The sequence below is a fragment of the Engystomops pustulosus genome, chromosome 4 (genome assembly GCF_040894005.1).
Source record: "Engystomops pustulosus chromosome 4, aEngPut4.maternal, whole genome shotgun sequence".
NCBI classification, from domain to species: Eukaryota; Metazoa; Chordata; class Amphibia; order Anura; family Leptodactylidae; genus Engystomops; species Engystomops pustulosus.
This window is the reverse complement of record NC_092414.1, coordinates 106957257-106984791: the sequence shown is the minus strand read 5'-3', so window position 1 is coordinate 106984791 and position 27535 is coordinate 106957257. Positions and strand designations below refer to the sequence as shown.

Here is a 27535-nt window from a genome sequence, read left to right as displayed (position 1 = left end):
TTATTTTCTGTACTGTGTCATTTTCCAAAACCAGCTGATGTTTTATTAAAACTATGTTGGAACCTCTATAACCTTTTGATCGCTTGTTATTCAAATTTCTTCTAGTTGCCCAATGGAAAATTTTCTCTGTTATGGTGTGCTCTGCTCTATCATGTTAATGATTCTGTTAATGTTTATTTTGTATAAAATGTTTCTAGGGTAAGAAGGGTGATGCTACCTTCACAGTACATACAATTTGAACAAAACGCATATGCGTTTGGTCATTCGTTTTGCCCAATGCATTTCAAAACGCAATGGATATGCATCATATGAATGCAGCCTTTTGTGTGTGTAAAACCGTTAAACATTATATACTACCCTGAGTTATACATTTAGTGGGATAATTGTAGTGTAATTTTTATTTATACATTGTAAAATGTTAAAATGTTTCCAAGCTTTGCCTGGATGCAACTGTCCAGGTTTAATTACCCAATAGAGATGGTAAATTATTTGTAATAAAACATATTTATATTAAATATTTAATTTGTTTATTATGTGGTTTGTACTTACAAGTATCTATTTTCTTATTATTGTCATTAAGCTCTGTTATGCAATGGAAAATTTCACAAGCATATCCAAGAGTGTTTTGTGCCACTAGTCATCCGTTACATCGACCTCATGGAGTCTTCAATTGCACAGTCTATTCACAAAGGGTTTGAACAAGAAACTTGGCAACCAGTGAGGTAAGTTAGTTGGCTGTCAAGTGCAAATGGAAGTTAACATACTTAATATTAATATTTTCAGACATAATTTGAGTCATGAATAGAAATCAACAATTTTAATGTATTGCCCCAAAAAATAAAGCAATAATAAACATAATTCTATACAGTTGATGGACATATATAAATTGAGGCTGGCTAGCTAGATATTGGGGAGCATGGGCTGGCACCAATGCATTTCCTACACTAGGCTTATACTCGAGTCAACAGGTTTTTCCAGTCAGGTACCTTGGCTTATATTCAGGTCGGCTTATACTGTAGTATATATACGGTAATGGTTTATATATTTTAATAGATCAGAATATCTTGGGACTCGGCAATAAATATGTTCATGCTTTTACTTGTTTATTTTTATGTGTGTTCTAGGGAAATGGGGTGATTTCTATTTGTTTTTCAATTTTTTATTTTTTTTTTACTATTATTTCAGCCCCCCCCCCCAGGGTCTGATCAGTTATAGAATATACAACTGTATTGTGGTATATTGTAGATCTACTGCTTCTATATTATAGTCTCAGACAGACTGTAATGTAGATCTCATAATTACAGCATTACAGCTATGGGAGCCTTTTAACAGGTTCCTTCTGTCAATGGACAGCCTCTTCCCCCCGAACAGACCGCACTAGGTATGGTTATATGGCTTAACTACTCATGTATTGAATGTTTCCCTATGTCTTATTAGATATTACCTGTGGGTCATCCAAACTGTCTGCACTTTGATTCAAGGGGGGATTGAGTACACCAGCTAGCCCATATTGGAGGCATCTGGTCGTTCCCATCTGCTTGATGGGGATTTGCTGTATTTTAATTGTTTTTAATGTATACCAATAAAAATTATATTTTTATATCAAAATCAATTCTCAGGCTCTATAACACCAGGACCCAGTTGGGTTTATGCGTGATGATGCTTATCCTGTGCATGTGTATTTAATTTTAAAAAGTATTAAAAATTTTTTTGCATGGTACAGGCCTGTATTTAGTGGTGATGCTGCTCTGGACACTTTACAGTGCTTACACCCCTTGTTAGTGCCATCAAGCTAATGCTCCAATTTTTTACAAACGCTTCTTAGTATCTAAGATAACAGAACCAAGGTTGCTGTATAGATATGATAACCGATGTAACCTTACTGTATAGATATGATAACAGGACTGCGGTTACTTTATACATGTAAGATGACCAAAGTTAATTTATAAATATGATTAGCATTCTTACTGTAGATTTGTTAGCCAAACTATTCTGGCTTTATATATGGAACCAAGCTTACTATACACAGGTGGTCCCCTACTTAAGGACACCCAACTTACAGACGAACCGTAGTCAGGGGTGTACCAAACCTGTCTGCTGCCTGAGACGAGCCATAGAGACATCCCCCCCCATATATGTAATATATCAGGGAATGTCAGGACCAGATCTATGATATTGGTTTGGTGTAAAAATAAAGAAATGCAAAATGCATACAGCGTGCCGCCATATAGTATAAGATAGATAAAGCGTATCGTACCACCATGCAGTATAAAATGCATACAGCGTACCGCCATGTAGTATATAATGCATACAGCGTATCGCCATGTAGTATATAATGCATACAGCGTACTGCCATGTAGTATAAAATGCATACAGTGTATCGCCATGTAGTATAAAATGCATACAGCGTATTGCCATGTAGTATAAGATAGATACAGCATGCCGCCATGAAGTATAGAATAGATAGAGTACCGCCTTGTAGTATAAAATGCATACAGCGTGAGGCCATGTAGCATAAACTGCATACAGCATACCGTCATGTAGTATAAAATGTATACAGCATGCCGCCATGTAGAATAAAATGCATACAGCGTGCCGCCATGTAGAATAAGATAGATACAGCATACCGTCATGTAGTATAAAATGCATAGAGCATGCCACCATGTAAAATAAAATGCATACAGCGTGCCGCCATGTAGAATAAGATAGATACAGCATACCGCCGTGTAGTATAAAATGCATACAGCATGCCACCATGTAGAATAAAATGCATACAGCCTGCCACCATGTAGAATAAGATAGATACAGCCTGCCACCATGTAGAATAAGATATAACAGCATACCGTTATGAAGTATAAAATGCATACAGTGTCCCCCTCATTTAGTATAAAATGCATACAGCATGCCACCATGTAGTACAAAATAGAAGTTCTGATAAATATTACAAATACAGCATATACACTCACCGGCCACTTTATTAGGTACACCTGTCCAAACCCTTGCTGCTGGCTCGGAGCCGGAAGCCAGCAGCAAGGGTTTGGGAAGGGGGGTTGAGAGCCGGGACCGCGGGAGAGGGGTCGAAGTCGGGATCTTTGTTTGGGGGGAGTGGGAGCGGAGTCGGAGCCAGGAGCTTAGGTTGGGTGGAGTGGAGCAGGGACCGTGGGAGCGAGAGCAGTGGGGGGCAGGAGCGGAGGTATGTGGGGAGCAGGAGCGGAGGTATGTGGGGAGCAGAGGTATGCGGGGGCGGGAGTGTCGGCCAGCCGCTGGAAGCACAGAGCTGGACAGAGCACTAGAGGGTGGGAACCATGGTGTCCGCGGCAGCACAGTGCTAGCGGGGAGCACGGTCCTGGACGGAGGGCAGCAACGTGGTCCTATCCGGCGGCAGCTGGGGTCAGGCACAACGTGCCAGCGGCAGCGGAGAACTCCATGCCGGCACGCCGCCTGAGGCTAGATGCTCAACTCGCCTCATGGCAGGTGCGCCCCTGACCGTAGTTAAAGACGGACCCCTCTGCACAACTCCAATTATCACTTGGGCAAAAAAAGAAATTTCAGGTATTCAATGTAGATGTGGGACATTGAATACCTGAAAGACGTTGATGCAGAGGGAAAAGCTTCTTAGACAATTTGTGACTATAAGGAATACTGGACTCCCATTCCTTCCCTTCTCTCATTGCGCCGTTATTTCTGAACAACTAGCCTGATCTTTAGTTTCCAAAATCTTGTTTTATTTTTCAAAAAAAGAAATTTGTCTGGAAATACAATTAGAAAATATACAGTTTCGACTTAGACTTGCATACAAATTCAACTTAAGAACAAACCTAAGGACTCTATCTTATATGTAACTCGGGGCCTGCCTGTATATAGTAACATAACCAAACTTACTGTGTAGATATGGTAACAGAAAAAGCTTACCGTATAAATATGGCAACAGAATAGTGCTTACTGTATAGATATGATAAAGCGTGCTGAATAGATAACAGATGCAAGCTTACTATATAGAAATGCTAAAAGAACTGAGGTTACTTTAAACATATAAGATGACCATACTTACTAGATATTGCAATAGAACCATTCTTGCTGTAGATATGTATCAGTATAAAGCTGGAAGTGCCTCTAGTCGTAGGTGGAAATCTCAGAAAACCAAGAGGTACGTGAAAAATAAGAAGACAGAGTAGCGCTGGCCTCTTGAAATAAATTTTGCAGTCAATTAGCAGTCAAGGTAGAATTTTTATCTACCTTTTAGCGCTGCTGAATGCGCTTTGTAGTAGAAAACAGTCTGACAGCCGGCAACCTCTCGAGATGTCAGCGTGTCCTGGTTCCAGGTGCAGAATCGCGAAGTAAACCTAGATGGGACCCACAGGGTGGTACGGAGTACAACTCAAGAAGGACTATTTCCGATGAACCAAGATGATTCTAATTCTTCAGGGTCTCATATTACGTATTGTTAACAAACGGTTGATGGAATGTGAAAAATTAATATGTCTGATTAATAGCGTTACTGAGAAATTATCTCTGTTCAAAGATCATCCTGATTATGCCACAATCGACGGGAATATTCATTCTAGACAAAAAAAAACTAGAAGAGGAAATAGCCTCTAAAAAGGTACATAAATTTACTATGGGTACCAACAGGTATACCCCCTTAATGATTTAAAATAATCCACCTAGAGTCACTTAAACAAACACCCCCCTCCAAGCCCCATACATACGTACCACAATACTTATACTAACAATCACTCAAGATCTAAAGATAATACTAGGGGGCGAATTATTCATAATTCCAAACACAAAAAAATCCAACAAACCTCTGAATAGAAATTAAAACAGAGAGGATAGGCATATGACCACTCATACTAGAGCCCCAATGAGGACAGAGACTTGGAAGGAAAAGATCCCCACATCAAATAAACTTATGGATACGCTTCAATTAATGTACACTCCTATCGTACCCAGGAGAACATCCAGAACACCATCTCTGAGCCCCATTCCGTCTATATCACCTTGCCTCCTCCTGGCTCACCACACATGATACTTTTTTCTCCCATAACCAGGATACGGTCATTGCTCACAATCGCACATCTAGATAACACCATAAGGAATCAGTTGATAAGTAATCCGGTCAACATATCGAGCGAGACATTACCCTGAAATCCTCCACCAGCACCCTTTCACATGTATCTTTTTTAGAGATCGGAAGGACAAGACCAGCCACTCCGATACGAACACCACTTGACCAGAATGATTACACGAACAAAGTGAAGGCTCGTTTTCTGGAATATTTCATTCCACTAAACACACCTACCTCCAAAAAGAGAAAATGAAAAAAAGGACAAGAGGATGCAGAGGAGGAAAACATAAAAATAGGAGATCAGAGCAACAAAGGAACAAAAGTGAAGAGAACAAGGAACATTTAAATACCCTTGAGACACAACCAAAAGAAAGTACCATCCAGATGCCCTTAATCATGAAGAAAAATCGCTACTTTCGAAGGGACTAAACTACTGCCCCAGTAAGGTGACCGATGACTTCCAACTATCATCTCGGGCATTGACTCCCTTACATGTAACCTTTTATAGATCTATATTTACAACCGATGGTCACAAAGTTACCGTTTTTTTTAAAGTGACTCCACAAGTCTTATCAATGACCTGAGGGCCATGTCTGGAAGGAGAACCAGTGGTTTCTCACACTTCATATTTCCTCCCTGTATTCTAATATACAGCATTATCTAGGGTTGGAAGCCACGGCCTGGTATCCGTAAAACCAGTCTTCATTACCAGACAAACAGGTTTTGTTTTTGATTGAAGGTCTAAAGTTCATACTTGAACACAACCTATTTACTTTCGAAGATGACTTCTGTTTATGGGGAGGTTTGAGTCCCTTTTCATTTATACTAAGAACAAATGGTTTCCCAATATACTATTTTATAAAAGATACATCGACGATTTGTTCTTTATTTGGCAAGAGGCCCATGATATCATTAGCTATTTAAATAATAATAGCTGGGGAATATAATTTACTATGAATTTGGACAAGAAAGAAATAGTATTTCTAAACTTGTCACTTAGTCATTTAAACAATAAAATTATTACTAAAACCCACTTCAAACTTGTGGCTAGTAATAGTTTCCTTGAATATCACAGTGCCAACTATCCATAATGGCTAAAAAAAACATTCCCTTTAGTCAATTCCACAGGAACAAAAAGGGAATCAGCAAATGTGGAGATAAAAAAAATGCCTCTGCTGCGATATACTGGATGTGGGGACAAGATCATTTGAATCTACCTGGACAGGCAAAATTTTTCCAATTAAACAGAAACTTACATGTGCTTCCGATTTTTGGCCTCCAATATGTGGGTCGGACCATACAAACTCTACGTGTGAGGATGAATGGCCACAGACCTAAAACTAAAGCAGGATTTCTGAAACAAAGTCTATCTAAACACCTGACAACCGAAAAAAAAAATTGCCTTCAAAGATTTAACCTTGTTTCCGATAGAACAGATTCCTTACTATTGCAAAAATAGAGTTAAAATCCTTAACAGAACAGAATCATACAGGATTTTTAAACTGAAGACTCTGCATCCTGATGGACTAAATGCAGTAAATGAATCAGTATAACTGCATTGGATGACCTAAACGTATAGCTACTTTTACCATTCCGTATACCCTCCCTCAGCGAGTTTCCCCGTTTCCCACCACTAGGATACTTGTCCTGCAATTCTATATACTCTTCACAAGACTGAACTTCTCCGGAACAGGTACTCATCATATACCTTGTCCCCTCCCCTTTTTATTTCCCTCTCCTTCTAGCGACCCCTCGCACCAGCCTGAATATTTCCTATATGATCACGTTGCTGGGAACCGGGTTTCACCACGGCGTAACATAAGCCTCGTTCCTCGTATGGATGCCTAGTTACCATGCACCAATCCACAACATCACTATTTATGAACACATGTCTTTTTATAAGCAAATAGTTTGTTTTTAATGTATATTTAATGTATATCTGATGTTTTTTATACACATATTTATATTTTGTATTTTATTTGTATTTTATTCTGTGAGTGTCCCCCTGTGACGTAATACAGCCCGACTATTCCCGGGCTTTCTTGATTGCCCAGTGGATTTATATGTTCCGTATACATGTTGCACTACTATGCCTGATGAAGGCTCAAGTACTGAGCCGAAACACGTTGCTTTTTTAATAACAATAAACCTGAAGAATTAGAATCATCTTAGTTCATCGGAAATAGTCCTTCTTGAGCGCCAAACTTACTCCGTACCACCCTGTGGGTTCCATCTACTGCTGTAGATATGGTAACAGAACAAAGCTTACTGTATTGATATGGTAACAGAGTCATACTTACTGTTTTGATAGGGTGACCAACACAAGCTAACTGTATAGATATGGTGATATAACTGTGCTTACTGCTTAGATATGGTAACATGACTGAGGCCCTATATATATATATATACAGTAACGGAACCAGGCAAACGCATGAGAGCCAATATGAGAACTGTGTTTAGTATTTTATCAGGTTTTAGGTTTAGGTGATGCTAGGATTTGTGCACCACTGTCCAGTCCTCTCTAATAATCTGTTTCTAGAGATGTGGCAATTATGGTATGAAATTCCTTGCTGAAACCTTGAAGCAGAAACGGGGGGAGATCACCAGAACCCTGCTACTGGTACAGCTTATGTATAAAAACAACATTCTTAAGTTCTGCTAAATGTTCTGCAGCTTATTTAGTAATCAATTGTATTATTGCAAATTAAATACTAAAAATAAACAATGGGGATGTCTGGTCTTTGGGGGCATTTTGAAATAGATCAGTTCTTTAACCGGAGGTCGGGTCCCGGTGCAGGGAGTGGGCTCACAGGCTGATATGCAACAAAGACTTAACAGTAACACCCGTAATCGGTGTTAGCATAACAGCCTCGGGTCTTCCGAGGACAAGAGGCTGTCTCTCTTTAACTCTTTCATTACAATTTGCTATCATCCCCATACTGTAGTTTCTTTTTAACGGGCCCAAGGTGGTATAAAAATAACAAGCTATTTTGCTACAGTGCAGCTTGGCACCTCCCAGCAACATGGGATTCTCAGTTGTGAAGTTGAGTGGTTGAATGCTATAGCATCACTGATGAGCCACTGATAATGCAGACACCATGCAGAATCACAGAGTATAGCTTGTTTTCCATTTTTAACATATAAAAAAAAAATCAGATAACTTCTTTAAGATATATATTGTGCATACTGGTACATATAAGTCTTTGAGGGTCTCTCTTGGGTTCAGTATGACCCATTACTTTTTTTGCCTGGGATTGTAATTTGACATGTGTGTGTGTGTGTGTGTGTGTGTGTATACTTTTATATATATATACATACATATCTTACCCTAATTTTTATTTTGTATCCACCTTTGTAAAATAAACCCCTATACAAATATTGGGGAAACAAACTGGATCTAATGAATCGCCAATTTGTACTAAATGTCAAGATCCCACAAGACTAAAGATATGAGATTATGTAGTACTGGATAACTAATACAAGAATAATATTTATTATTACATAATGTATAAAAACAATTGGTTAAATTTAGAACATACACAGAACATAAGGCTAGCTCTTAGGTCAATAAGTAAATAATAGAGTAATGAGAAACACATAGTAGCAACTAACATTGACCACAACTCTGTAGCTAGAATTCCATCCATAAACAAACTATTAATGTTAACATACAGTAATGCAAAAGAAGATCACAAATGAAAAATAGAACCCTATAGAGGAGTGCAATGTATGCCATTCATACAAACCGTGGGAGCCAAACCCTAACACAAAGGGGTTTTCCTTTGAAAGAAAATTCTCACATCTCAATCCCCTAGTGATTGTTACACAATAAAGATCATTTTAACCCCTTACTTTACAATTTTACTAAATTTTATTGCTTTTTTAGCTGCTATCACTCTCTGTTGCTCAGTGCAAAATCCCAGGTTGTGGGTGTGGCCTCTCTAAGCAGACACATTATGATCCATCTAGTTCTGTGGGGTGACAATGTGGTTAGATTATCAGGGCACAGGTGTTCTGACATTGTACTAACACACTGACACACAGAAAGAGATGAGACAGATCAGAGATGCATGAGATCCATTAGTTGCCTATTACAGAGTCAGCACTGCTACATCTCTGTTCTCAGTCTCACAGCTAAGTGCCTGCATTCTCCTTCCCCCGGATTTATCTCATTGTAGCTTGTAGTTTGCAGCTTGTCTCTCCTCACAATTTCCTGCCAGGAAGTGAATCAGTGTCTGTGTCTCTCAGCTCCGTTCTAGTACTGCGGGGGGTGCGACTACAGGCACAAGACACAGAAATCTCATCTGCACAATCTCACACAAAAATCAAGATGCCGCCGACCCTAAGTGTGATGTTACAGGGTCGGATCTAGGGGCAGCTAAAATTGTGTACAGCAGGACTGATAGACTGGTTGGACTTATATCTCTTAACCCCTTAACGACTTGGCCTTTTTTAGTTTTTTCACTTCCATTTTTCACTCACCAACTTCAAAAATCTATAACTTTTTTATTTTTCCACATAAAGAGCTGTGTTATGGCTTATTTTCTGCGTAACAAATTGCACTTCATAGTGACGGTATTTAATATTCTATGGTGTGTACCGGGAAGCGGGAAAAAAATTCCAAATGCAGTGAAAATGGTGAAAAACCACATTTGTGACGTTTTCTTGTGGGCTTGGATTTTACAGCTTTCACTCTGCGTCCCAAATGACATGTCTACTTTATTCTTTGGGTCGGTACGATCACGTGGATACCAAATTTGTATAGGTTTTATAATGTTTTCATACATTTAAAAAAATTAAAACCTCCTGTACAAAATATTTTTTCCACCACGTTCCCATGACGGCCCCCACCTGGAGGTTGCTCCTTATATCCTGTAGGGACAGGAAGTCACAAAAGTTTAAAAGGCTCCTCCCTAGCACCCCACACCAGTGTCTTCCTGTCCCTAGGGGATACAAGTCGCAAGAGTTTCCTATCTGAGGAACACAAATGGTAAGGTTCTTAGGAACCAGTCCGCTCCCACACTTTCCTAAGTGCTGGGAAAAGACCTAAAGACACCCCCGTCCCCTGTACTCTCCCCGGCTAGAACCTATCCAACGGTCCCGCGTGGCTAATGCTGGGTTCAGCAAGGGGAAAGAAGAATAGAGTACAGGGGCAGAAAAGTTACCTGCCGGGCCGGCAGCCAAAAGTTGGTTCTCCGCTCCGGGGAAGAGGAAAATTGGAAGCGGCATACCTCGGGGAAAATCTGTCGCACGCTCCGGCATCGAGTCATTGTGGCGCGAAATTCTGGCGCATCACGAGGAACTTCCGGTCCGGACATCCAATCAGGTAACACTTCCGGGTCTCTCCGGAGGGGGTGGGGGAGGAGCCCAGACATAAAACTGCCAAGCCTCAGGCATATGGCGTTGGTCTCAGACAAACACTAAGTTGGCTCCAGTGTCTCCATCTCCCACATGGCAGATGAAGCGATTAACGTGTTCCAGGTCCTGGTACCTGTAAGTACGAGCCCTGGGCTACCTCTCTGTCACATTTCAGCTTTTCTATGTATTAATGGCTGTTATTATGTGTACCTTCTCAGGGCAAGGATCAGAAAGAGCCCAGAGAAAAGGAGCCAAGAGAGAGGGAAAAACCAGTTAAAAAGCCTTCCAAACGTTGTGGGCTGTGTAATGCAAAAATGGCAGAGGATTATAAAAAGAGTTTATGTCCAGACTGCTTAAATAAAATCCTCAAAGAGGAAAGATCTTCTTTAATAGATGAATTAAGATCAGTGATTAAAGAGGAAGTATCCTCATCTATTGCGGCCCACTTACCTGAACCCCCTAAGAAAAAAACTAAATATATCCAAACATCCTCTTCTGAAGAGGATTCGGATTTTCCCTCAGGATCCCTTAGTGAAAAAGTGGAGGATGACTTTGAAGAGACTCAACCTAAAGATCTAAATCAGGCAAAATATCTATTTTCCTCAGAGGAACTGGATAATCTATTAAAAGCATTAAAAAATACTCTAGATATCGAGGACGTGGTTGAACCATCCTCGGTTCAGTCTGAACTCTTCGGAGGACTAAAATATAAAAAGAAACGGGTCTTTCCAGTGGTAGACACATTAAAAGATCTAGTTCTAGAGGAGTGGAAAGCCCCAGAGAAAAGAATATCAGTTTCTAAAGAATTTCGCAATAGACTACTGTTTGAAGATAATGCTTTATGGGACTCTATACCTAAAATTGATGTACAGGTCACCAAAGTGGTTAAAAAAACTGACCTTCCCTTCGAGGATATTGCACAGCTTAAAGACCCTTTAGATAGGAAGGCTGATGCCCTTTTGAAAAAAGCGTGGGAAGCATCCTCCCTAAACATAAAAACAAACATTGCGTCCACTTCTGTAGCTAGAACCCTCTTTTTGTGGCTCTCAGAATTAGAAAACCACCTTATAAATAAAACCCCTAGAGAATCCATCATAGAGTCCATGCCCCTCTTAAAATCCGCTACCGCATTCCTTGCCGATGCATCTGCTGAAGCCTTAAGATTCTCGGCTAAAGAAGCGGCCTTGACTAACTCAGTCCGTAGGTCATTATGGGTAAAACAGTGGGGCGGTGATGTTAAATCAAAGACCATGTTATGTGGAATTCCATTTCAGGGAGAATTCGTATTTGGCAGCGAACTGGATTCTATCCTGGAAAAAGCTGCGGACAGAAAAAAGCGGTTTCCAGTTAACAAACCTTCCCCTAAAAGACCCTCTTTTTCCTTTCGCCCCTCTAGGGAAAATAAAACCCAAGATAGAGGAAAGGGAAAGACTGGCAGGTGGAGCTACGCAAAAGGCGGAGCAGGTCGCGGGTACCTCTTTAACCCTGACCAAAAACAAAAAAGACAATGACTTACAGGTGGGGGGGAGGCTTTCTTATTTTGTAACAAAATGGGAGGAAATTTCTCCGAGTCCTTGGATTCGGCAGATTATAAAATCAGGTTACAGGATAGAATTTCTCCATTCCCCCTTTCAAAACTTCCAGATTTCTCCCAAATTTACCAAGACTCAAAATCTTCAGTTATGGGCCAACATTCAGCAGCTGTGTCACATGAATGTGATTGTCCCAGTACAGAAGTCAGAAGAAGGGAAAGGATTCTACTCCCCTCTATTTTTAGTAAAAAAACCGAACGGCACGTACCGTTTAATTATAAATCTAAAAAAATTGAACAAATTTATAGTAACCAAACATTTCAAGATGGAGTCAATAAGATCTACAGTACCTCTCATAGGTCAAAATTATTTTCTATGTACAGTGGATCTCAAAGACGCGTACTATCACGTCCCAATTTTCCAAAACCATCAGAAATATCTGAGGTTTGCGGTTCAATCCCCTCAGGGGAAAATCCTTCATTTCCAGTTCAGGGCACTACCGTTTGGAATTTCATCAGCTCCACGCATATTCACCAAGATAATGGTAGAAGTGGTAGCCTACCTGAGAAGGGAAAATATTGTAATAGTACCCTACTTAGACGACCTGCTCTTAGTGGCCAGAACAGAAGTAGAATTAAAAAGTCACCTACAGACATCTCTACTTCTCCTTCAGGATTTAGGCTGGGTAATAAACCAGGAGAAATCCAATTTCTCTCCAGAAAAAACAAAGATATTTCTAGGGGTAGTACTGGACTCAATGAAACAGAGTTCCTTCTTGCCACAAGAGAAGCGCAAAAAATTAAAACAATCTGTAAGTCTCTTTCAGGAGAAAATCTTTTGCAGCATCCGAGCAGCTCTAAGTCTACTGGGACTCCTGACCTCCTGTATCCAGTGCGTGGCCTGGGCACAAAGTCATACGAGAATCATGCAGGCCTGGACGATCCGGATCTGGGACAAAAATCCACTACATCTAGATCACAAGGTAAAAATCCCTTATCTAGTAAAACACTCGTTAAATTGGTGGAAAAATCCCCAAAATTTAAGGAAGGGGGTCTGGTGGAATCCCTCCCCGGTTCTCACAATACAGACAGACGCAAGCCTGCAAGGTTGGGGGGCAGTTCTCCCAGACCTACATCTTCAAGGACAGTGGGACAATCAATCCCGATCCATGTCCTCAAACTTCAGAGAGCTGAAAGCGGTCTTAGAAACGCTAAAAGCTGCACACAAATCCATAGAAGGTCAACATATCAAAATCTTCTCCGACAATACGACTACGGTCGCTTACCTTCGCAGACAAGGGGGAACGAAATCAAAGAGCCTGACGAATCTATGTTGCCAAATTTTCAAATGGGCAGAATCTCACCTCCTCTCCCTCTCAGCAATCCACTTAAAAGGGATAGAGAATACAGAAGCAGATTTTTTGAGCAGAGTCACACTGGACTCAAACGAATGGTCTCTACATCCAGAAACCTTTTTGGAGATTTGCCACCTGTGGGGAACTCCAACTCTGGATCTGTTTGCCACCTTCCAAAACAAAAAGACGACCCTATTTTTCTCTCTGGATCCCAGGGGCTCTCCATCAGGCCTAGATGCTCTCAGCCAGTCATGGGGAACAGGTCTAGTCTATGCCTTTCCCCCTATATCTTTCATTCCAAAAGTGCTGCAGAAACTGAGATCCGAAAAGATTTTTCTAATACTCATTGCTCCATTTTGGCCGAAAAGAAGCTGGTTCCCGGCTGTTCAAAGACTGTCAATAGACAATCCATATCATCTCAGGGGCCATTATATCATCATTATATCATCAAAACCTAAAACAATTAAATCTGACAGCCTGGATCCTGAGAGGTCGTTCTTAACAGCCAGAGGACTCTCTAGTGAAGTGATCAGCACCATAAAAGCAAGCAGGAAACCAGTAACAAATGCCATCTATCAAAAGATCTGGAAGAAATTCTGCTCCTGGTGCGGAGACCGTCCTCCCTCTCTGGGAACCCCAAACCTAGCTCAAGTGTTAGACTTCCTACAGTCAGGGTTTTCCTTGGGTCTTAGGCCAAGCACACTCAAGGTCCAGATTTCTGCACTTAGTGTTTTTCTTGATTTTCCCCTGGCCAACCATCAGTGGGTCAAAAGATTTATCAAGGGGTGTTCCCGTATTAGACCTTACATTAAAAACCAAACTCCCCCTTGGGATCTTTCCTTGGTGTTAGACCATCTTACAGGGCCTTCCTTTGAACCTCTAGAGGCAAAAAACATAAAAAGCCTTACACTAAAAACAGCCTTTCTTATAGCCATCACTACAGCTCGTAGATTAGGAGAAATTCAGGCCCTTTCATGTAAAGATCCCTTCTTAAGAGTCCTAGAGGATAGAATAGTCCTTAAACTAGATCCCTTATTTCTCCCAAAAGTGGCATCTAACTTCCATCGCAAACAAGAAATTATTCTTCCCTCTTTCTATCCTAACCCTAAAACAGACGGTGAAAAGAAATGGCAGACCTTAGATGTTAGGAGGACTGTGCTTCTGTATCTAGAAGCTACACAAAGTTTGAGGAAAGATTCTAACCTATTAATAAATTTTGGGGGTAAAAACAAAGGCTGTAAAGCCTCTAAAGCAACACTAGCCAGGTGGATTAAATCTACCATCATACTTTGTTATAAATCAGCCAACACTTCCCTACCAGAAAGTATTAAAGCTCATTCTACTAGAGCCATAGCAACTTCATGGGCAGAAAAAAGAGGCGCATCCTTAGACCAGATCTGCCGCGCAGCCACGTGGTCAAGCTCCTCTACATTCGCAAAGCACTACCGCCTGGACATTGCCTCTCAGAGCGATCTGTTGTTTGGCAGAAAGATTCTCCAGGCAGTGGTCCCTCCCAAATAATGGGTAATCTGGTAAGTCTCCAGGTGGGGGCCGTCATGGGAACGTGGTGGAAAAGATGGAATTAGTCTTACCGGTAATTCGGTTTCCACTAGTGACCATGACGGCCCCCCATTATTTCCCTCCCTTCCTTCCTTCTTGGTAACGGGTCCAAAGGTGTATGCACTTACATCCTTCCAGGTGGTACTTTGGTAGACACTGGTGTGGGGTGCTAGGGAGGAGCCTTTTAAACTTTTGTGACTTCCTGTCCCTACAGGATATAAGGAGCAACCTCCAGGTGGGGGCCGTCATGGTCACTAGTGGAAACCGAATTACCGGTAAGACTAATTCCATCTTTTTTTTTATTTTGCCATCTTCTGGGGCCAATAACTTTTTCATACTTTGGTGTACGGAGCTGTGGATAGTGTCATTTTTTTGTGAATTTTGATGCCGTTTTCATTACTATAATTTTTGGGACTGTGCGACCTTTTGATCACTTTTTATTAATTTTTTTATATTTTTCAAAATAGCAAAAAAATGCCATTTTCGACTTTGGACGCTATTTTCCGTTACGGGGTTAAACATAGTAAAAAAACATTATCATATTTTGATAGAACGGGCATTTTCGGACGCGGCGATACCTAATGTGTTTATGATTTTTACTGTTTATTTATTTTTATATCAGTTCTAGGGAAAGGGGGGTGATTTGAATTTTTAGGTTTTTTTATTATCATTTTTTTTTTTTTAAACTTTTTTTTTATTTTTACTTTTACTATTTTTCAGACTCCCTAGGGTACTCTACAGTATGGCAGTATATGTGGATTTTACTCCCCATGCATTACAATGTGCAATTAGCACATTGTAATGCATGGGTTAAAACGAAGTAGCCTCGGGTGTTCGGAACACCCGAGGTTACCATGGCGACGGACCGCCGCTCCCCGTGACGTCATCGGGGAGCAGCGATCCACGACAAGATGGCGGCGCCCATGCGGCGCCATCTCTTTGAAGCCGCCGGCAGCATTGCTGGCACCGATCGCGGGTGTTACCGGTAAGCCTTTGCTGCAATATGCAGCAAAGACTTACCGGCTATGGAGAGGGCTCGGCCCGCGAGCCCTCTCCATGCACCGGGACCCGGCGCGCGCCGTCGGGAAGGGGTTAAAAGCTGCATTTTTGTAAATATCCGTGAATTAGACAATATGTTATTTTGATGTGCTGAGTACGTATAAGACACTTGTCTTCATGGGAATACCCCTATAATAGTTCAAAGCAAAAATTGGGGACACATTGGGGCACATTTACTAATTTACTAAGGTCTTTGCTCATTCTTTCTAGTGGAAACTGCTTGCACAGATATTTAGGAAGTGCCTGCACCACAAATGTGTCGCACACGACCATTGTGACGCAGCTGCGCTGCCCACTATGTGACACAAATTAGGGGGCTTTCCGGCTCTCAGTCGGACCATGTGCCAGATGTAACATGCAAAGTCTGTCGCAAGCCTGATGTTAAAGGTGCACCACAAAAAAAGTTGGTGAACTTTGTCGGGCCACTGCAGGGAAGCACCAGATTCATGATTTCTGGTGCACGTTCTTAATGAATCTATCGCACCCAGCATTATACACGGGCAGAGCACTTTTAGTGCAGTTTCCCACATTTTTAGTAAATGTTCCCCATTCTCTTTATACTGAAGATTCGACTACAGTTATATTAAAATATACCATACTCGCCTCCCTGGATCTTATTTTTTTGGTTGTAAGTAATATAACCAATAATGTCTTCTTTCTTAACTACACTGTGTAGCCCCCATATAGTTTGTCAACATTAGACCACAAAATTAATTTGATGTATATTTATAAATGCTTTTATTCTCATAACAATACACTCAAATTCACATTTTCATAAAAAAAGCTAAATCCTAATATTGAGGGCCCTGCTCAGGTTTGAAGTCACTTGGAGAGGCCTAAATAAAAGTAAAACTCCATAAATTACTCCATTATAGAAACTACACCCCTCAACATTTGTAAAACAACTTTTATGAAGTTTGTTAACCCTTTAATTGGTTTACAGGGGTTAAAACAAAATTTTGAAATGATTTTTTTTTACTAAATTAATGTGTTTTTCATAAAATGTACAAATTCTCAGTGGATGAAATACCAACGCTCCACAAAATTTGACACCCAATCTCACCTGAGTGTAACAATGTCCCATATGTGGTGGTAACCTGCTGTATGGGCACACGCCAGGGCATTGAGAGGGGAGCTGTGCCGTTCAGAGCAGATTATGCATTGTCACTTTATAATGGCTATACATTCTTTATTTTTTTGGCAATTTGGACATATAAGTGCTTATTTTTTGTGACATGACATGCACTTTACAAATACTTCATTTTAGTGGGTCTGTAGCTTTTTGATGAGATTTTTTTAACTCTTTAATGTATGGAGGAAAAGAAAATTGTCAATTTTGGGTTTCTTTTTTTTGTATATTTTGGGGGACGTACACCATACACTAAAAATACTATAATATTTTTATTCTATTGATCACTATGATTACGGTGATACCTCATTTATATAGTTTTTTTATATATTTTACAGGAAAAAAACTAATATAAAGCAAATCTCATTTGTTTTTGCATCGCCATCTTTTCGGAGATATAACTTTAATATTTTTTGGTTGACAGAGCTGGTATAAGGCTTACTTTTTACATGTTGAGTTGTCCTTTTCAGTGGGACCATTTTGGTGCAAACGCACGCGTTTTGTTTTTACGGCGCTCACCATATGGGTCCAATAATGTTTCTGACTTATTTTACAGATTGTTACGGACGCGGAAATACCAAATATGTGGGGTATTTTGGTGATTTTCATATTTTTTCACTTTATTAGATGTGTATAAGGAATGTTTGTGTTTAGGGGACTTTAACTTTATTTAATTAATTCTTTTTATTCAAAAGTGTGTTTACTTTGTGTTTTTACTTTTTTTTCTTTACTTATACAGGTTAGCTTGAACAAGTGATCCACTGATCGCTTGTTCAAGCTATTCTTCACCTAATACAGTGTAATACAGATGTATTACACTGTATTATGTGACACACTGAGTATGCTGCGCAGAAGGCAGGACCCGGCTCCCCGGAAGCAGATCGCGCAGCCCCAGGCACTGGCAGTCCCGGGGCTGCGATCGGAGCAGCGGACCCGCTCCCGGTAAGCGCAGCTGGGGGGTTCGATTCCAGCTAAATGCCCCTGACACGCTGCGGAGAAATCTCCGATCGCGGGTGTTAGAGGTGGGTGTCAGCTATAATATATAGCCGACACCCGCAGCTTCTGGCGCTGGCTCCATTCAGGAGCCAGCGCCAGAAGCTTGACGTACCATTACTGCATTTTGCGGGAACGCACCTCCCTCCATGCAGTAATAGTAAGTCAACTGTCGGGAAGGGGTTAAATATGTTCATCATCTTGAGATGAGCCATGAGAGCCCTTGGTTTTTTAAAGCATCATATGACCTTAGGGTGCCTCACTGGCTTTATGTAGAGTCATAGCTGTTTAAGGGATAGGCATGACCTATGATAGTCTGTGTCTCTTAGATGGCTCGCTGAGTCAATGCGAAGACTTGCTATATAATTGTGTGCTGCCATCTACTTGTGAATCCTGTTATGTAATCTAAGTTAAATGGGTTGTCCCAAATTAGGAAGTTATCCACAATCCCCAACCATTGATTTATAGTAAACATATTTTTCTTCATAGATGCTTACCCCAACCGATATAAAGTCGAATAGCAAGTTAATACAGTAGCTTTTGAAGTCGGCAGTTATAGATTTTATTTTTTTGATGTTGAGTTGAATAAATGCATATTAATTTAATGTGCTTTTCTAAGGATACCGTTTTAGAGACAGGTGAGGGTATGATATGAATGAAGTATTAGGTGGCACTACTATAAATATTATTAATTAATTCATTAATTAATTAATACATTTACCATGAAACAAGTGGTCGCTTTATTAATCTAAGATACTGGCATGAATATGTGTGTTTAGGACAATTTATAACACTGGCTAGGATATATGAATTAGATATAATTTGCACTGTATTGATTGTATTTATGAATTTTGATCTTGTATTGTAACTATGTACACAAATGATGATTTGCTAAAGATGTATATTTACATTTGTAACCACCACATTACTTCAAAAAGGCTTCTAAACGAGCTGAAATGTTGCATTTCGTGTAAATAAAGGACACTTTACATTTTTTGCAACTTAATTTGGTGTGCTGTTATATTTTTTATACTTTTGTTCATCCTTGAAGGTATGTTGTATTTTTCTCTAGTAAAAAGCTTTGTTTGTATCCATTAATTCTTTTTTACAGAAGCATCACCAACAGTCTTCCTAGTGTACCTCTTCCTAAAGTTCCAAGCTTGACAATTAACCTTCCGCAGATACCTAGTTTTTCTGCACCATCCTGGATGACTTCCATATACGAGTCCACGTGTGTACTAATAGTGTATTCCTAATGCATGATTGTTCTGCACGCTGTGGAATTTGGTCATCTGTGTTGTTTGTGTTGTGCAGTTGCCTTGATGCATGTCATACACCTTTCTATAGAATTGTGTGAATAATTTAGACTTTAATGGTGAACAGTTACATTGTATTCCTGTGAAATGTGTTGTATCAAAGTCATAAGCGTGCTACATTAAATTGCAGCAGAGATTTTTTCAGAGAAGTGTAAGTAATGATTCTGTTGTTTTTAACCCCTTAGAGGCTTTTAAAATAAATAAAAAATGACTAAGTAAAGTTGCAGATTTTAAAAGACTATTATATAAAATAATTCCTAAACCTGACAGAATATTTTAGGCCTCATTGTTATTTTAAGGGACATCACTTTTTATGAGTTGTATTAGATCATTCAAGTTAATACTGCTTTTTATGGTGTTTACAGTATTGGCTAATAAGACAATTTTATAGTTCAGTTTACTATGCATGAGCCCTAGCAATTATGCCTGATTGTTCCTCATTTTTTTGAAATGATTAAGCTTTTTACATTTTTAAGGAGGTATTTCATAGTCACCATTTTATGAAATTAACATATCAATTATTGGGCAGTAACTGATTCTGAGATTACTTTCTTATGATACATTATGTGTCATGTTAGTGATAAATTTTGGTTGCATTTTGAAAAATTTTGGAAAAAATTTGCATTCCAAAATGTTTTGCTTTCATACTGATAGTCTTATTACCCAAATTAGTTAACCATATCTGTGCTTTAGGTTAGGATCATTTTTTAATTTCCCCTTATTTTTATTAGGACATAAGTCTTACAAATCAAACTTTAAGGAAATTTCGTAATCAATTCTTTATTTCTATAGGGGCCTTAATCTACATATTTATTGGAACCCCACCTATAAGTTAACAAATTTTAAAAATTGTATACACCTTGAACAAATCAAAGTACATTTTAGAAATCTTGTTAACCAAATGGAGCTTTTATTTAAAATGGTTCTAACTTTATCAAATATACATTTTTTTATCACATTTTTTTCACAAAGGGTTACAATTTTAGGGGTTAAAATCCCCGCCCCCCCCCCCCCATTTTTTTCACAAAAATGTTCTTGAGTACAAAATATGTGGATGTTAAAAGCAACATGGCCTGCAAAACCAATGTCTTAGCCTGTAATCCAGAAGCCAAATCATACTGAAGGAGTGCTATTTGGGTTTTGGAGTGAAGATCAAACTGTTTTGGCTTTTAAATTCCCTGTCACTTTTTCTTTGACCCTACTGCTCCAGTAAGAATGAATCCATTTGTAAGTTACCATTTTAGAAACTACAGCCCTCAAGCCCTTCCGACATATGGATGTAATAGTACCGCAGGTGTCGGCTGTATATTGGAGTTGATACCCTCCTCTAATGGCCAAGATCGGAGACTTGCCGTAGACTTAAAAAAAAAATAATAATACATTTATAAAATTTTTAAATAAATAAAAATTTAAGTAAAAGTTACAAAAATGATCAAAAAAGACATTTCATGACCCAAACTTTGAGCATTGAAGAACAACTCTTCTTGCAAAACATAAGTCCTCAAACAGTTTTGTCAACCACAAAATAAGTGTTATGCCGCTAAAAAAAGATTTTAAAAAATATTGTTTTTATTCTGTCAAATTGGGCAGATATAATTTGAAAAATATATAAATGAACTATCATCATAGTGACCCATAGATAAAATATAACGTATTATTTTTATGTTATGGTGATCTGCAAAAAAGCTAAAAATCCTGAACAATAGTTGATGATTTTTTTCTTCTTCCCCCAATAAGTTAATAAAATCTCTCATCAATGAACTATAGAAGGCCCAAAATGATGTCTATAAAGTGTCTTACATGACCGCATTACAAAAATGTTTCAATTATACAATATTTTAAATGTGACAATACAAATCTGTTATAAATGGCGCTCCTTTACTCCACTCCACTGTGCCCATACAGTATCTTACCACATATGTTGTATTGGCAGGCTTGGGTGAAATTAAATGAATGAATCCAAGGTGAATGTATAATATTTGGGGCAAAATGAATGTATTCTCCAAAGAATTGCAATTTCTAAATTGCATCTCCATTTTGTTTTAAGTCCTGTGAAACATCTAAAGGTTTAACAAACTTACTAAAAGTTGAGGGGTATAAACTATTTAATGGGTAATTTATTCTTAAATTGCCATACACCCCCCGTGTATGGCATATTCACATAAATATAGTAAATTACCATGCTTTTGCTGTGGCATGGAGTCATTGCAGGATGTCCTCAAAAAAGGGACATGGGACAGTTAACTAGGGTGCACTAACTTCTGTAGAAAATTGGGGAGAAAATGTAGTGATATAGAAAATTCCAAGAGGTGCAGAACCACGGATTCTTTCCATACATCAGAATCTGGTGAAAGCAGGCTCCAGGATGCTTCCAGTTAATAGATGTAACTTCTCTTTCTAGGATTTTTGTAAGTCTTGGAGACCCAGGCAAAATCCCCCTTTAAACCATTAGAGGATAATACTCTGACTTTAAAAGCTACTTTATTTGAAGCCAGCATGTTAGCTACAAGACCTTTATCCTCTTCCCTTCCTGGCTCCCAATGCTAGTGTTGTACACCATGTAATCGTACTTGAGAAAGATCTGGCCTTCATTCCTAAGGTAGTTTCTAGCTTTCACATTTGGGTCACAACAAGTATTTTCCCTTTGGGAGAGCTAGAAAAGTTAAAAAAAGAAGGCAGGGCCATGGGAAGGCAGGGCCATGGGAAGGCAGGGCCACGGGAAGGCAGGACCAGGGGAAGGCAGGACCACGGATGGCTGGTAGGACCTCAGAAGGCTACTGGATTACCGTACCGCCACAGGATACCAGGAGCGCCACAGGATACCAGGAGCGCCACAGGATACCAGGAGCGCCACAGGATACCAGGAGCGCCACAGGAGTCCAGGAGCGCCACAGGACACCAGGACTGCCACAGGACACCAGGACCGCCATGGAACATGGGAACACCACGGAACACAGGAATCACAGAATACACAAAGGCGTCTGGAAACGCTTGGGAACACGGACGGCTTTCTCTTCAGAGCCTTGATGGCAGGACCAATAAGGAGGACGCTGGCCTTTTACATTCCTGGAGAGTCTCGTGGGGTTGTAACCCATAGGTACATTGGGACCCATATGTAACATTAGCCTTGATAGGTCCACAAACTATTGGCCAGCAGTCATTCTACCACTGGAATGAAAATTTAGGAATTTATATAGGGGGGCGTAATCAGCTACATGCCCCTATATCTGGATATGAGTGATTTCCCAATATGGATGGAGAAAACACTATAGTCGGTAAACTTATTCTACTTAGATTAAATAGTCACTGTTATTCCTATAGGAGTGCAGAGTGCTGGCTGGTGCTGGCAACAGTCCATAGATAAGCTGTACCCGCGTTCAGCAGCAGCAATAGCATGTTGCGCGGCTTGGTTTCTCTGGCAACCACAAGTAACCTGCAGACACTCCCCCCACCCTGTAGACACATCATCGATTGCGCCTAGCCCACTTCATCAGCATGCTGCAACATGAGGTGGGCGGCAACCACGCGATTGGCGTCAGGGAAGACCCAGGAATTAGTGGGAGGGATTACATAGGTTTAAAGTTTGGCACACTGACAGTATTTGGTACTGCCCTTGTAAGGGCGGGAGTGAAGCATAAGGGTGTTAGGGAGAGTGACTCAACAGTACACTGACTTTGAGCATTAATTCCGTGGTAAGAGCATGTGAGTTAACCCTTGACGACCCACCCCATATGGTCTACAGGAATGGTAAGACGCATGCTTTTCCAAACACTGTGTATTGAGGCATGTGCAGTCCTGAGGACCCCATGAGTGATGTCCATCTATGCTGTAACTGTTATTGTACATGTATGGACTATCAATGTTTTAGATTTCGGCCTGTGTGCCAAAATATTTTAATGTATATCTAATAAACACATTTTTTATATAATATGGTTACAAGAAAGGATCCCGATTATTTTGCTTGGTTAATTATTGTCATGAATTATGTGCAAAAATTGGAATTCTGTTTCTAATCTAGGTTTTGATTTGTTGATATGTTTTGCTAATTTTAATGGTGTTAAAGTTATAGTTGTCAGCATATTTTCTTTTACTGTTGTATTATTTATGTTAGTATATTGTTATATACAGTACCCGTTAGAAATATTACATTGTGGTATTGTTCCTTTGGGCATTACCTAAACCTACTCTGTTGTTTTACTTGAATGTATTGAACATATATTACATTCATGAATAGCAGGGACTGATAGTAATCTTATCCTCAGGTAACAGGCTTGTCCAAGGGACTGGGTTATCAACTTACACACATGGTGGTTTGCAACATGGGGATTTCTGGCATGCTGCCGTTAATTGCATAGCCCCTCGAGGCAAATGTTGTAGTTCTTGAGACAATACAAACACAAATTGTCGATGGTTTAGATGAAAATACAACAGTGAATTATTACAGTACATATTGTACTTTCAAGAATTCTGATTTAAGATATGAAATAAAAGTAATTATAGTAGAAATAGTTTAACACCTACCAGGTCAAATATACCTATTACCTATTAAAAAGTGCTAATGTTTTGCATGTAGGTATAATTGCAAATCAGAAATGTAAAATTAAGCAAATCGATTTAAAATGCCCAACAGGTTCATGTATCAAAATTTTAAAAAAAGTTATTAGAAAATGTCATATTTTTATAATTATAAGTGAAAGTTTGAAATGTATTTTGCTGGATAAATATATATGTAAGTGATATATATTTGTAATATATAATGTAATATAGTGTGTAATGTTAATATAAATTCTAATTTATTTATCTTATTTTCTTGTGTACGATTCTTGAGTTTAGTTACTAAAGAACATGTCATTTAGATATTTCATTGTTGGATTTTATGTTGTTTTTTTTAGTGGCTGTTCTATAATGGTGCATTTGGGGCATTGAATCCTCAGGTTTGGGAGATATTAGGGAGTGTAATGTGTTATGTGAAATGCTTTGTGTTTTGCTATGATTGGTCTACTGGGAATTTTAGCTCAAGGGATAACTTGGCTAGACCTACAGATCCCTGCACATTTGCTGGCACTGAAAGTGACAAAGAAAACAGCCTTAAAGATTAGGAGGCCATTGGTAGGATGATAATAATCATTTTAATTACTGAAGTGGCATTTACTTTTTTTGGTTCTGCTTAGGGTACCGTTATTGTGATTTAAACTTATAAACACTTGTTTGAACTTAGCTAATGACTATTTTTTTAATCTTTTTGTACAGAATTCAGTTTCCATTTTGTTTATTTTGCTCATCAAAAGGAATTATTTGATATTTTTGTAATGTTATGTTTAAAATTGTTTTAAGTACACATATTCCTGTTACAAAAAAGTTAGAGTGCTGTGGAGAAGATTGCGATATATTGTATACCAAATAAAGCACTACATTTAGCATTTAATTATGCAAAATGTAAGATTAACCCCTTAACAAATATACACATTTTTTATTTAAAATGGAAAAAGTTCAAGTCCGCACAGTAACGTGACTCCTGAAAAGGAGGGGTGCAATGCCTCCAAGGATTTCGGCTTGATCCTGGTTTGTAGTCAACGAATGGAAAAGGCAGGCAGCACTCCAAGGTTCAAATCAAACGTGAGTGATTTTTATTGAAACGGTAGCGACGTTTCGGTGTTAGACACCTTTTTCAAGCTTGAAAAAGGTGTCTAACACCGAAACGTCGCTACCCGGTTCAATAAAAATCACTCACGTTTGATTTGAACCTTGGAGTGCTGCCTGCCTTTTCCATTCGTTCACATTTTTTATTTAGCTATGTGAGGTCTTGTATTCTGTGGACTTTGGAAGAAGGAGCAGAAGCGGCACATCCTCTAAAACGTTGATATTTATTGGAACATCTTAAAACGTTACGGGAGGTAGAAGTATCGCCTACGCGTTTCGAGCACGTCCGTGCTCTTAGTCATGGCATATAGTCTACTACATAGGTAAAATATTTAAAACCATCAACCACCAATCACCGTTCAGGGGGGTGTGTGCACAGACGTGGCAGCGACGTCACAGGGGGAGTGTGTACTTCCCGTGTCGTCATCGCACGAATGCGGTCCAGTTACATAGGTTATGTAATAGGATAACAACGTTTACAATAAACAACGCAAATCCCTACTAGACAAGTCATTATCTAAATGCAGAGAAAGGAATATGCATAGGGATATAACATCCGATGTTAGAGACATATTTCCGGGAACACAATAGCAACTACAGTATAGCAAACACAATGTTGAAGAAAAACGCATTAGGAAGCCCTTTTGTTTTCTGTCCTCTTTCCGGCACTAACCCAAAAGAAAGAACCCATATGTTTGTAAAGTCAGGTTAAAGGGGGGGGAAAATGTGGATATATATATTTTAATAGAAGAGGGAAAGGTCCGACCTTATGTTAAGACCTGCAGGGATTCTAGTGCCTAATTTAAAAATCCAAAAGGCTTCACGTCTTAAAAGGGTCCTGCGTCTATCACCTCCTCTTTTCCCCTTATGGATTTTTTCCATACCAAAAAAACGGAAAGCAGAGACATCACCTGCATGGACAGAGGCAAAGTGTCTGGACGCTCCCGACATGTTGTTCTCCATGCTTTTGGAGCAGTCCCGTAGGTGCTCTGCAATTCGTGTCTTTAGTTTCCTAGTAGTGCATCCTACATAGGACATATTACAAACTTCGCACCCGATAACATAAATTATAAATGTGGAGTCACAATTAATAAATGTTTTGATCGAGTGTGGTTTGTTGTCGTTATGAGAAGAAAAAACGATCGTATGTTTGGCAAATTGACATACATTGCATCGTGTTGACCCACAACGGTAAAAACCTTTTGTGCTCAACCACGTTCCTCCGTTATCATTGTTGATGCAATCCTGAAAGAGACTAGGGGATAATTTTGTACCCAAAGTAGGGCCCTTTTTAGAAACAAAATTGCAACCATTTTTAAGTATCGAGTTCAGTTTGTCATCTTGGTATAAGATAGGTAGATTTTTTCTTAAAATATTTATTATGTGGGAAAAATCCACACTGTACTGCGTAGAAAAAGTAACCTTTGACTCTTGGGATCTGCCAAATTTACATTTATTTTATTGGTTTTTAGGAGGTCTTGTCGGTCCTTAGATATGGCAATGTTAAACGCTCTATTAATGGACCATTGGGGATAATCCCTGGACAATAGTCTCTGACCAAGAACTTTAGCTTGACTCAAAAACTCCGTCTCCTCTGTACACGCTCTCCTAAGTCTGATAAACTCCGCCACCGGTATAGCCTTCATCGTGTGGGCTGGATGATTACTGTTCGCACTTAAAACTGTGTTCCCCGCTGTTTTTTTTCTGAATAAAGTAGTTTTGACTCTGTGTTCAGATGTACATCCCTTCAACATGAGATCCAGGAAAGCTACCTCTTTCTTGTTGAAGTCAAACGTAAAACTAAGGTTAGCATTATTGGTATTTAGATGGGTAACAAAGCCTGGTACGGACGACACATCGCCCGACCACACAATGAGTATGTCGTCGATGTATCGCCCGTACCAGGCAATGCTCCCCAAAAATGGATTCAGTTCTGAATAAATAAATTCCTCCTCCCACCATGACATGAAAAGGTTTGCCAGTGAGGGTGAAAACCGTGCCCCCATTGGCGCTCCTTTGATCTGTACAAAGAAGACACCATCAAAAGAAAAGAAATTATGTGTCAATAGGTATTTCGTGACATCAATGAGGAACTCACATAGTTCTACAGAATATAAGCTTGATTTATATAGGTGATGTGCTAAAGCAATTAGTGCAAGGTCATGGGGGATAGAACTATACAGGGAACTAACGTCACACGTGACCCATGTATACCCCTCATTCCACACAAAATTATTGAAGACTCTCAGAACCTCCTTGCTGTCCTTCAGGTGACCCGGTAATTTTAGAACCAAAGGTTGCAATAACCTATCTAACCATTCGCATAAATGCTCATTCAATGATCCTATTCCCGATATTATGGGTCTAAGAGAAGGTGGGAAGGTGTTTTTATGAACCTTGGGTAACCCGTGGAATATTGGTATGACTGGGTAAGGTGGGCAGAACGCATCTTTACTGTTTTCGGGTATGATTCCCAGGGCTATTCCTTCCTGTATAATGTCAAGAATTTGTTTCTGGAATATCGGT

The 27535-nt window shown here is 39.5% G+C and overlaps 1 protein-coding gene across 12 annotated transcripts in view; it reads left to right on the top strand.

The window, feature by feature from the left end:
- Positions 1-27535, top strand: part of CADPS2 (calcium dependent secretion activator 2) — a 295527-nt gene that overhangs the window by 213181 nt on the left and 54811 nt on the right. For 8 of the 12 annotated variants that reach the window (XM_072147011.1, XM_072147001.1, XM_072147003.1 and 5 more), the window contains 2 exons: positions 581-722; positions 19165-19284. In XM_072147011.1, the coding sequence (XP_072003112.1) occupies positions 581-722; positions 19165-19284 (262 nt within the window). The remainder of the gene's footprint in view (positions 1-580; positions 723-19164; positions 19285-27535) is intronic. The other 4 variants (XM_072147004.1, XM_072147008.1, XM_072147006.1 and 1 more) reach the window with 1 other exon arrangement.